This window comes from Perissodus microlepis, chromosome 22 (assembly GCF_051167445.1).
Source record: "Perissodus microlepis isolate ML-2025 ecotype Zambia chromosome 22, ASM5116744v1, whole genome shotgun sequence".
In the NCBI taxonomy this organism is placed as follows: domain Eukaryota; kingdom Metazoa; phylum Chordata; class Actinopteri; order Cichliformes; family Cichlidae; genus Perissodus; species Perissodus microlepis.
In genome coordinates, this window is record NC_140481.1 from 13878736 (window position 1) to 13891913 (window position 13178).

The 13178-nt window shown below is 41.2% G+C and overlaps 1 protein-coding gene across 1 annotated transcript in view; it reads left to right on the forward strand.

Annotated features, from left to right (window-relative positions):
- kcnh8 (potassium voltage-gated channel, subfamily H (eag-related), member 8) overlaps positions 1-5496 on the forward strand; it is a 55929-nt gene extending 50433 nt beyond the window's left edge. Inside the window, exon 16 of the mRNA XM_084918951.1 lies at positions 3389-5496. Coding sequence (XP_084775077.1) covers positions 3389-3979 — 591 coding nt within the window. The 3' untranslated portion in view covers positions 3980-5496. The remainder of the gene's footprint in view (positions 1-3388) is intronic.
- The last annotated feature ends 7682 nt before the right edge of the window (positions 5497-13178 follow it).

The window sequence follows — 13178 nt, forward strand, 5'->3', positions numbered from 1 at the left end:
TCATTTTTAATCAAAATCAGAAGAGGTTCCTGTTGAGATGATAATCCAAGGGGGTAATTTTCACTTCTTGTTTCTGCCTTTATTCAAAGGAGACACTACCACTGAATAACAAAGCTCGAACTTTATTTTTTCAAAATTCAGTAAGGCCATCTGAGCCAAAGGCTTACAAGGTTAACATCATTCAGACCTAAACTACATTCTCACCATTTTAACTCCAGATTTTTCTTCATGCTGCTATAAGACATACTTCTTGCTCTTTGGCCTCTTACACTTGCCCTGCGACTTGGCGCCATGACAGGACCGTTTATTTATCCAGTGGGAGAAATTCAAATTCAAATGAGGCCTAACATGGTGACCTCTGTACTACGCCAAGGAAATCATCATGTACATAGGAGAGCAGGAGCAATGGGAGCATTACCTGAACAGCTTGAGTAATTAGATGGATAATTACTAAAAGAGGCTGCTAGAAAGACATGAAACAACACAATAGGCATGCCTGCTCATCAGTAGCGACCCACTTTTGAACACAATGAACAATAAGAAACAAAGAAAAAGTCAGGTACTTGAAACTAAGGCATGAATACAGCAGAAGTTTTAAACAGATGATAGAATTAAATCAGTCTGTCATATAAGAGAAATTTAAATAATCCTGTCTTAAATTAAACTAAAATGAGTACATATCAATCATATGTATGTCATGCAATAAGCTAAACAGTAAGCAAAGGGAAGCACTGTGAATTTATTCACTGCATGATCTCCCAGGCGGCATAGAGAGCAATCAGGATTTTAGTATTCATGCAATTTCCTGCTGTTGTTTAATATGTTGGATTATTATATTTATGCACTGCAGCACTACAGCTCAACACTTTTAAAACACTCATGGATAAGTAAACATCAGCTTTGTTGGGTCTAACTATGCTCTTACTGACTTTGAGGGTACCTGTCGCTGCATCGCTGCTGTTTCTCTAACCCGTCTATCTCTGACGTGGGCGTACTAGAATCACGTTGACAGCGTGTCAGATTGGACTGGACCGCCACTCTTGGCTTTTCTATTTTTATCAGAGTCAGAGTTTAGACCCGGCCACATGTGAGAGGGAGAGATTGAAAAAGGGGGGATGTTTTTCTATGGTAAAAGCAAAAGTAGGATTTTGGTCAGGATTTCGTGATGCTGATCAAAGTTTAACAACCTCAATGCTGTAAGACGCTAAAAATCCTGCCTAAAAACGACTGAGCCGGATAATCACTTTGGACAACATTCGCCTAGGCGGCAACATAACGATGTGAGCTGAGAGAGGAAATGGAAGTTCCCAGCCTGATTAGGTCTGTCGTGATCACAATATACTTGAGTGCTCATCCTCATCACCTCTTGACATATTCATGCAGCGACCGGAGCAATTCCCACCTGGAGTTGTGTGTCCCGCTGGGGACTGATGTGCATCCAGTTGCGCTGGCGTGCATGATTGGCCTGATGAATGGTCATGAGTGCTTTGACTGGCAGAAGCAGATGGCACGTTGGCAGCGCTTCATGGTCGTGCCTTCTGTGGACACGCCACGTGCAGAGAGCTACTAATCAGCAACCCCCCTCATCAGTGTAATGACCAATTATAGCAGCTTGAAGTTACATGCAAAACGGCAGGCACAAAATAGATATTTGACCTGGAAGGGCTGACCTGAAAAAAACAAATTCATAATCTGTGGCTTTTTGTTGATTAGCAGTGTCTCCTCACAAGTTTGTGTCATATATTCAGAAAAATCAATTTGATGGTAATGACTGGAATGTGAGAGTTATAGTCAAATTTGTTAAGCAAAATATAGCAAATGCAGTCTTGTTGATTGTAGCTATAAACCTCCAGAACTGCAAAATGAAGCCCACGTTCAAGTTCTAAAAACTGCAGTTCCTCCAGTGGCCACTTGAGGCTGGATCTGAATCAGTCCCCATAAACTGAAATGGCCAACCTTACTGGTTTGCAGTCTAGTAAAAGTTTTGGGGTTATGTGTCTAATTTCTTCCTTCATTACAATTCTACATGGATTTGCTGAACTGGGCCTCCCCATGGTTCTGGTGCTGTTTGTGCTTTTGGAGCATATTAATGGAATAATTTGGCTTGCTTTATTGTATGTGAAGGTTCTCAGTGAGCCAGGTCATCATAGTCTAAGGAGTTTAGAAAGAAAAGCATCTTTCCAAGCTCCTTAGACTACGCCGTACACTTTGGGAGGAACACCTTTCAATTGCTGAGGGAGTATGAAAAGGAATCAAGGAAATTAGCGGATTATAGGAACCATCTCCGCTTGGTTTATTGTGCCGCCTGTAGAGGAAGTTAGTTTTTCGGTTTTCCCTAAAATATCTTCATATTATAAAAAAAAGAAGTACAATATCAACAGAACGTCTCAGTCTTTCTTCGTGATATATGTGTAAAATTACAGAAAAGGTTCTGGTAGCTCAGCGCCCAGACAGACATAACATTTTTGTTGATTGATGAAAATGTTCTTTTTTCTATTTAAAATAGAATTTCTATAGTAGACAGTGGAAAAATAGTAATTTTCATGTCATTAAATTGTTTATCTGTTACTTTGCTACTTTGGTGGAGTGTGAATAGCTGCTCCAAAAACGTATGTCCTCCTTCATATTTTCCAAAGCTGACCCAGGCCTTACATTTGACACTCATCCTCTAGACAATAAAGCCAGTATTGCTGATAGATGGACAACATTAGTGGCATATTTTTTTTATAACACAGCCAAAAAGCATTGTCTAAAGTCAGCTGTAACAATTTTCAGCCATGTTCTGATTTCGTGGGGCAGAGAGTGTGATCTGTATTTGGCAGCCCGAGGAATTTTGGTACCTTGGTGGGAGGTGTGCAGTTTGTTTGGTATGCAGTACTCTTTCACAGCTCACTGTGGATCCTCGTTATTGCACTACTTTCCTGCAAAGTCTAACAAAACGATCCACTGACAAAAACAACTTAAATGGTTGTCTAATTGTAGTCGGCGCTCTAACCGCTGGGACAAACAAACCAAGTCAACCTTTTTTTTGCCCTTTTTTTTTGCATTTGAATGCCTTTAGTGTGAACCAGTAGCAGCAGTAGGACTGTTAAAAATGAACATACAGTGGGAAGGGTGGGATAAAGATGCACTTTATTGTGTACATTTTCTATAAATATGCATATGAATCTAGGACGGTAGCTGCAGATTCCAGTAAAAGCTACCACACAGGGACTTAAAATAAATTACAAGCTTGCTTCCGCAAAAACAAAAACAAAAAAAACATTGTAACCCATATGACACCAACACAATATTTTTTTTATTTTCAATACTTGTGGAGTGCTTTGGATGATGTATACCAGCCATAGTTGCAGGCAGATTGTCTCTTGATTCTTGTTTGTTTCTGCAGGTGAGCACCCTTCGGAGAGAAGTGGCCGACCTGGGGCAGGTCATGAAGAGAATGGCTCAACTCATGGAGACCCTCATGACGTCAGTGCCACAACCTGCAGTAGTCTGCCCCACACACTACTCCCCAGCACGCCACACATACCTACACCATTCCCCCTCCCGTCAGACTTTCCCTTCACCATTCCCCTCTCAGACTGCCACAGTGTGGACAGAAACACCCATGTCGTTACCTTCCTCCCCCCTCATCATGTCCCAGCAGCATAGCACATTGTGCCACTCCCTCATACACAAAACCCAGGACCTCCTTTTGGGGGACATAGGTATTCCCAGCTCAACTCCATCTCCAACTGCCAGCTCATTGGCCCTTCAAGTGCAGCCATCCTCTGTGATCTCAGAGCCACACATGCCTTTGTCGCACCTCAGCTCTCCAGAGCAGCTCTCCTGCAGAGGCAGGGCTTCTAGCTCCATTAGGCCAGGTGCACACAGTCCACCTCCGCAGGACGGAGGACATGAGGGTCTTATTCAGAGCTCTGGTGGTTCTCCTCAAACTGGACTCGGGGATGTCAACCACAACCCAACCAAGGATTTGTAGCAGACCTTAATCACAAATGTCTTGGAGTCTGCAGGACTTTCTCAAGAACACTTTTTGGGATATTTTCCTAAACTCAAGCTAAGACTGATAAACTGGGGTCCCCTCTACCACTGGAAAATGTTTACAGGGACACAACTCAGATGTTTTTCTTCTTTTTGTTTAAAGGCACGTGTTTCAAATCCCCATTGCATGAAAACAAGTACAGAAGGTTTAGGTGTGTTAGCTTTACCTTATAGAAACTACGTGTTGTTAGAGGCTTGGGTCGGTTGTGGAGCTCTGGTCTTTCTGGTCCGTAGCGGCAACTATCAGCTTACCTCCAGTACCTTCCCCCACAGCAAGCCTGTGCCATAATGTAGGAGAAAAAGAAGATTTTATTTTTTATTTTTTTGCTTTTGACTGAAAATGGTTTCATGCTGGAGGAGAAAGCACTGGGGGTGCTGGGTTTAGAACAAGCGGTGAGGTTGTGTTGTGGAGGGCAACCCTCTCTTTTAACCCCTTTTTTCTTGCTCATTCAACCAGTGTCAGATGCTCTGGATTTCATGGAACAGTGACTGGTTGGACTTGGAGCACAGAACGGCGTGAGTAGAGAGATGGGAAGTATTGTGCTCTTCACCGCTGGCCCTCGGGAAAGTGTGGGAGGGTGGGGGTGGAAGAAGACAGTTAAGGAGGTGGTGGTAGGGTATGGTGTGCCTCAGGCACCACAGCTCCACTAAGAGCACAGGGACTTTCTTTCTCCCTCTCCGTTTCTCCTTTCCAGTGTTTCTCTCCATACACCTCTCTCTCTTTCTCCTTCCTTCCTTTCTCTCTCTCTCTGCATGCCTATCCGAGCCTTTTGAGTAGTGCCTGTAGACAAACATTAACATGCTGCATGTCACCCTGTGGAAATCCAGCTTGCCATTTATCTATCTATTTAAAGGAAAAACAGTTCAGTCTTTAATAGCTGAACCTGGCATTTTACTGATGCATATTTATTGGATGTGGGCTTAGTTAAAAAAAATCTGATTAATTTAGCACAAGATAGTCGCCCATGTTGTGAAAAGGCCTGGAGCAAATATTACCGATGCTAAATTGGTTTATGATCCGCAATGTAGACTTTTTCTCCAGGGTCATCAATCCTGAGATCCACTTTCTCAACTGCTCAGAGTGAAGGCAATATCCCCACATAAAAGCACAATAAGGACATAAAGACGCTTTTATATTTCTATGAATGTATCGATACTAAAGCTGTATTTTTTTACCTCAGAAATTGCACGAGTGTGGGATGGCAGTAAATGATGCTACTGTATATAAAAAAGTTATGGCAGTGCTGTTTGCTGGTATCAGCTGATGCAATCCTAAACCAGGAAAAGGTCATAACTCTCATCCCGACAGAGCTACTGTTCTCTTTTGGATTCATGTAGGTTTGACTCTGCTTCTCTGCAAATGGAATGTACTGTAATCAAACTTTTATCCCTAACATTTTGATATTTATTAGATAAAAAAAATATTATGCTAATAAACAGCAATTATGACTGTTACCTACTATGTTTTTGTTTAGTAAACTATTCAAGAACTGAAAAGAGGTTATTCAAGGGCACAACATCCAAGGAGCTACAATTTCCTGTGCAAAAGTGTTGAGCCACTCCTCATTTCTATTTTCCTTACAAGAAGCCATACTTGTATCTTCAGGAATTTTGTTATCATAATTTGCTTACATTTTTTAAGTTGATTCTGTAAAAAATGATGAGGAAAAATAGTTTGACAGGAACTAAGTTCACTAAGAACTATTAGTGAAAGCATCATCATGGTATGCAGCATTTGGATAAATGGATGACAAAAGAAAAAGTGCCAGAAATAGGGCATTAGGACATGAGGAAAGCATCTCTCAGTGGAAAAGTGGCTGTGAAGAAGTCATTCATAAGGAAGACAAACAGGGAGAAATGCTACTAACCTGGACTGAAAATCAGTGGCAACAGGTCTTATGGCCTGATGAATCCATGTTTGAAATTTCTGGTTCAAATTGTCACTAGTATGTATCTAGAAGGTCAGGAGGGGTGTACAACAGTGAGTGTCTACAGCCATCTGTAAAACACAGTGGAAGCTCTTTCATGCATTTCAGCTTGTCAAAACTGACTGATAGATTTTGTTTTTCTTTTTTTATCCACCATGCAAAACCATCTGGAAAGCATATGATTGCCAGCAGCTTATTTTTTTGAGCATGACAATGATCCCAAAAACGCTGCCAATGGAGCAAAAGTATGCCTGGATAGAAAAATGCACCGACTGGCGTCCTCAGAGCCCCGACCTCAACATTACTGAAGGAGTGTGGGATCATCTCGACAGCGAACGCTACAAAAGGCTTCCAACATCCAAATAAGGGCTTTGAATGTCCTTCAAGACGCCCGGAGAACTATTCCTGAAGACTACTTAAAGAAATTAAGAGAATGCTTCCTAAGGTAGTTCAGACTGTGTTGAAAATGTACCAAATATTGACACGAACAACACATGACAGTACTGAAATGTTGGTGCTTAGCCTTGTCCAAGTACTCTGTGATGATGTGAATCATCACAGGGGGATTGTTACATCCATCTGCAGTAATTTGTATCTGACGGCATGACTTTGTTCTGGGGCCTTCTCGTCCTTCTAAGTGCATAAAGGAGAGAGGAAAGAGGAAAGTCAGATATAGCAGAAAGTGGAGAAGATGGGATTGCAAAGTAGCTTGCAGACTATTTAAATTAATCGGATGTGTGGAAGGAGATCAGCTGATCTGCCATGAGTGCCTGAGCTTAGCTCCTTAGCGCCAATAAACACAGAAGTGTGCAGGTTTATTGAACTTAAACAACCCAGGGGATAATAATAAATACCTACTTTCATTGCATTTTATCAAAAAGCTGTTGAAGCATTTTGTTGTCAAATGTCAGCCTCATGGCAGGACAAAGAAGTTCACAGAATCTCCAAAATGAATAGGATTCATTCCCTAAGGAACGTGAATGAAACAAAAAAAAAAAAGCAAGAACAACAACAAAAAAACCCAACAACAACAACAAGGTTGCATCAAAATTACTAAAATATGTTTTGTTGTATGGCACACAATGAAAAAATATTAGGACTTTGTGAATCATTTGACACCTTTTTATGATCATGAATCTGATCTGAGATAATCTTATTATTTTGTGCTTTATTTGATCTGCAGCTAATATGTTTTGTTCCTGGACTTGGAGACAGGATTTCTGTTATGCAACACGAGGTACTTTGAGTTGTTTATAATACTAATGTACCTTTTCTTTGTGTACTCATGTGTTCGCCCTTTGTTAGCCGTGTAACGCTTCATCTAAAGTGAAACCACCGGGTCCCACCAGTGACGTAGGCTGGGGGTGAAACCTGAGCAAGTATGCGTGCCGGGGATCACGCTGACACACCTGTTCAAAGATCCAGCTGCTCTTACCTGGTGAGGTGCCGCTCCAGTGTGTTTGCTTGGTTTTGTATATCATGGGAAGTGTTTTTTCCGGGGAATACTGGATCTATCTGAATCAGAAACACGCTCAGTGGAGATGATGGAGACACCAGAGCCATCATGTCGAGATGTGTGTTGATGGGCGAAGCATTTTTAGAATCAAAACAAAGATGTTGGGTCAAAATGCTCCCCTCCCCACCAGAAAATGTCATGTTTTTCCCATACCAGACAAGCCGGTAAGCGGTGGTGTGTTTGCACTGTGAACGATTACTTGTGTACTTAGCAGCACCTCCGGCACATCTGTGGGAATGCTGTCATTTAGCCCAGGGTCTTGGAGACCCATCCATATTTAATGGTGTGCAGACAATCCTCTGACTATTTATGCATCGTTTTATCCACCTGCTAGGAAAACTCATCTTTTATTCACCGCTTTTCCACTTTATCTATCATTAGCAAACTGAGGCCCATCTGGCTTCCTGCTTTGCATCCTTCCTTTCATCTTTCTTCTTTTCACTTACAATTTTCAATGAAAGTTGGGTTTTATTTAGAGGGATGGACGGAATAGGAAATGGCTCTAAAGAAATGCTTTAAAAAAGGAGTTAAAAGAGGTTCTACGTGCACTGATTTAATACATGGTTCTTCATTTTTAAACTTACTATACAATGAACTTTGTGTTTAATATCCTTTCTATTGCCATGTGTCTGTATATGTGCGTGTGTGTGCGAGTGTGTGTTTTCTATCCACTCGATTCACATTGTTTGATGATGGCCCTGACCCAAATACAGCAACTATTCATCCCTGTCCACCCTTTTCATCGGAAACACGCACAGAAATACAGCGTGGGTGTGCGCACACACATTCACTCTTCCATTCAAATGAGCACTTTATCCCAGTTAAAAGAGCCACTTCACTTGTCCCTCACCCCAGATTTCAGCACTCAAACACCCCATCACTGTGCGGGAGGTGAGAACTAATGAAAAACAGGTAACAGGAAAAAAAAAAGTTAATTTCTCCCCTTTCGTCTCAGCAGTCATAATGGAGATATATATAAATCTGCCAGATGGTTATGGTTTGGTCTTTTCATTCAAGCCTTACAGAGCTTCATCTGAAAGGGGAAAAAAAGCTAGACTGCCAAATGAAGAACACATTATGTTTGTATCTCATTGTCGTGTGTCATTCTTTGACTTGTACGTGTGTGTGTTTGTGTGTGGTGCTGCCTTTTTGTTGCTTGGGCCTCTATGAGAGCACACAAACACATGTAAATGGAGAGGCTCTCTGTACAAGAGCTTTACATTTATCTGTTCCACTCTGAGATGGTGGCTGCTGTTGCACAACCAAATACTTATATTTGGATTTGGGTAAAGCGAGGAGGGGCAGTTTCATCTTTGTGTTTGATAAATGAGTCTGAGCTTCTCCTCTGGGTGCTACGGTATAAGTGGTGGTAGGGGTAGCAGCGGAACAATGAGTATGTGAGATGTAGAGATTAATGGTTGCTTCTTCTTTTAGGGATGTAGGTCTGGCTGGGCCCATCAGCGGAGGAGAGGAGATGGCTGCTAAATTACCTCTTTCTCTCTCACCTGTCGAGCAGTAGTCTGGCATTTTTAAATGCAAGATAGAAGGATCATCAGCATGAAGAGCTCTTAGTAAATTGTGGTCTTCCCTTGTGTGGTGAAAGGGTCCCTGTTGAAAAGTCTGGTCAAAAATGTTTAGACATTTAAGTGAGAAGGAAGAAAGCTTTAGTCTGTCGGTAAATGTAATGCCGAGGAGCATTTTATCCTTTGAAGCACTTTAAAACTGTCAGACAGCCATATATGGAGTGCCTTTAGATTCATTTGTGTGGTTGTGTGTTTTGTTAAGGATAACTAGCCAAAATTAACATTTCAAAAAAAAAAAGATACCTGCAGTTTTCCTCTTTTAGCCATCCAAGCTGAGACTATTTCATAGCCTGAGATGCCAGCTGAAACATTAAACTGGTAGGATAAATAATAAGGCTCTTGTCTCAGCATGGGTTTCTTAGCTCTGAGCCCTAATTAGTTTTCTGGGCATTTTTTTGTCACCTTAAAGTAACTATACCTATTATTAGGTGTTCTATGTGGTCTATCTATCTATCTATCTATCTATCTAGCCATCCATCCATCCATCCTCACAAACATTCACACCTACAGGCAATTTAACATCACCAGTTAACCTAACCCCACTAACTGCATTTTTCAGGACTGTCGTAGGAGGAAGAAATGACCCATACATACACAGGGGAGCATGCAAACTCGACACAGAAAGGCCAGGTGGAGGATTTGAACCCATCACCTTCTTGAGGCAACAGTGCTAACATATATAGCACAATGGTGTGGTGGTTAGATTGTATGTATAGATAGATAGACAGATCAATAATTTGTCTACTGTGGCACTGAATCAGATTTTAAAGCAGGTTTTCTGTTGTTCAGGAGCCTGAATTATCACTTTTCTCAAAATCCCCCACCCCTGTGTATTCACAACCATTTATCACACATTTTTTCTTTCTTTATTTGGAGTAACGCTTTGCTCGGATGACAGCTCTGGGCTTTAATATGACTAATACACTATTTTTTTTACTAGAAAAACTGTGTATTAAATGACAATGTGAAAACAATGTGAAAGCTGTTTCTTGCAGCACTCAGCTGAGGTCTTCTCTCAGGAGTACAGACCAGAGGCAGAACTAAAAGAGAATGAATTTTTTGACCTGTATTCACCAGATGACCAAAAACGCATCTTCAGATGAGATAAAATTGAGTGCAGTGCTAGTTCTGTGTACCTCAGCCACAGTCAGCAGATTAGCTGATGCAACTGGGATACTCTCATATAGGGCATGCTATTTTCAGCTGTTTTAGTCTGCCTATGGTTAGAAAACACTGCAAGCCACTTTGCAACAAACCTCCACCTTTTACACATCTTTTGTCACTAATGCCCACTCTCTTCCATCATTCCAGCTTTGCAAGTATGCACATGGAGGGGAGGTTCCATAACAGTTGTCTGTGTGGAAAACTGGACTTGTACTCTTTAAACAATGTAGGGCGAATGAGGAAGACTGCAACAATTGTTTTTCTTCTCATTAGGGTCATTTTTGAAAGTGTTTTAAGAACCAGCAGTTTCCAGGATTTAGAATGGTACAATTATATAGGTATTGCTGTGAAACTGAATCTACAGGGTGTGAGTAAAAAGTGTTTGCATCTCACGCGAACTTTCTAAATGATATATTCAAAAGCTGTTTTTGTCTTTGACCTTAATTGGTGTCACAAGCCCAGTTTTTGTCACATTTTAATGCACTTAATCTTCGCTTTGTGTCAGCCCCGCTCCTGAGGCCCATGCACATCAACCTAATTGCGCATTATGAATCACTGGAAACAACAGTGTCTCTGTAAAAAAGACCCAAGGCTCTTTGAGGGTTGCACAGTACAGTAGAGCCACCCTGGTCCTGGGTGAAATAGCGCCATAGATCTTCATAAAGACACCACAGCTTCCTCCATCGCAGCAGCTGAGATCCATCTGAGTCACACAGGTTCGCTGCAGTGTGTGTGTGTGTGTGTGTGTGTGTGTGTGTGCGTGTGTGTGTGTGTGTGTGTGTGTGTGTGTGTGTGTGTGTGTGTGTGTTTTAAAAAACATAGCAGAAACAAAGAGGCTGGTGAGATTGTGACATGCCCAGCAGCAATCAGCGTTTGATGTGGGAGTCTACTGTATTCATCACACTCACCTCAGCATGGAGAAGAGATGGAAGACGCTGTGTAAGGAAGACAGAGGGGAGGGAAAAGGTCACATACAGCATCAGACGAGGATAAGAAGAGTCCTCCGGAGAAGGAGAATTTCAATCTTATTGTCTAAATCAGCACAAACAACTTATAATAGTACTAATACAACAATATAATGCTAGGATTTTTTTTTCACATGTCTTACGCTGCAGTGGAAATGGATTTAGAGCTATGATGAACCATCAGGCTTGCCCAGTAATAAAATCAACACCAGGATCACCCAGTCCCCCACCAGCACAAGTCCTACATGTGTGGCAGTCTGTGGTTACTGTATGGGCTTCTCTTATGGAAGGTCTAAGTACCCTTAAACCAGAGATTTTTTGAATGAATCTGAATGATCTATCGGAAATTTATTTTCCCAACTCTTTGAAATCAAACACTTTCTAACTGAAAGAAGACTGTTATTAGGGACACTTCTCATAGACCTCGCAGGGTTAACAATATTTATTTATCATGTGGAAAGGTAATTACATCTCATTCTTTTCTTCTTTTTTTAAGCTATTTTTAGACCAGTAAAGATCTTCTCCTTACTGATTACATCACTACAAAGCCATAAGGAAAACTAGCTTTTTCAGTCATTTATTAACAAAAAAAGGAGACACACACTAAGAGCAAGCAGAAAAAGTAAGTATATGCTTGGCATCAGGGTGTAGTTAATGGAAGCAAAACATTGGCTTGAATGGTGGAGGGGTTTTCTTGCATGTAATTCACTTTTAATACGGTGTCCCTTAAAGCTGTCTTTGGTGTGCACCAAGCATGTTTACTATGACTCTGTCATTGTCTTTCCATTCAATGGCAAACTGAAGCTTTGCTCTAATGTTGTGTTTGGACAGCAAAGGTTTTGTACCTGGTGCTGCTCTCATGCAGGTCAAACGCTTTCTGATTGTGAATGCATGCAGTTTCTGTGTCTGTGGAGAGGTCATCACAAGAGTTAGCTAGTAAATTAGACTTTATCAAGTAACTGAAGTGAAATTCAAAGTACCAAGTATCTGTACTCTCTATCAAAAAAGAAGTGGGTACTGATACTTGTGTGGTTGTTCCCTGGGAGAACACCCTGGACAGGTCACCAATCTATCACACAGAGACAGACAGCCATTCATGTTCAAATTCAAACCAATTTAAGCATGAATGTTCAAATCAGTGTGAAGGCAATTCATCACCAGTTAACCTGACCCCATGCTTGTCTTTGAGAGAGACCCTGGAGGAACCCATGAAGAATCCACACAGAAAAGACCAGACTGGACTCGAACCCAGGACCTTCTTGCTGCGACGGGACTGTGCTAACCACTGCTTCAGAAAAACAAAACAATTAAATAATAACATTTAAAAAATATTATTGGATAGATCAATAGACGGATAATGACGATTTTAAAATATAAAAAATATATAGATGTATGCTAAAGTGTAAACACAACAGCTATAGAAAGCACATATATTATTGGGGGGGTTTTTTGTATTTTTCTATGGGAATCGATGTAAATACAGCCATGCAATTTCGACCAGTTAGAATCAACAGCAGCTGTTTGCTTCTGATAGAGAAGCAAACAGCTTCCACACGATAGCCCTAGCCCATCTCTGAAAACCCACTGCAACAGAAATATGTTGCACTTCCTTTGCAACAGCTCAGTAGGTGCATAACTAAAGAAGACATACTAAGAGGTTACCATATGATTTTATTTTATTTTTTTTATTCAGAAGGTGCTGTGAAGTTCACTGGGCTAAGTGGAGCATGGGTTAAGAAGAGCATTATTTTGAGGCTGAGTATTGGGGGTTATTAGAACTCATTGCCTTGAGGCCAAGAGAGAGACACTGAGAACCAGTTTAGAGTCCATCCTATTCTTAAGCTCCATGGCCTAAAGAAAATCTGGTTTATTAGACTGTGAGTTAATACCTAGAAACAAAACCAAATTTGCCTGTTGTCGAGCAAATCCACTTCTCTCAGACGCATGGACGTCACTGTCACATCCATTAGGTTAGCCCTAA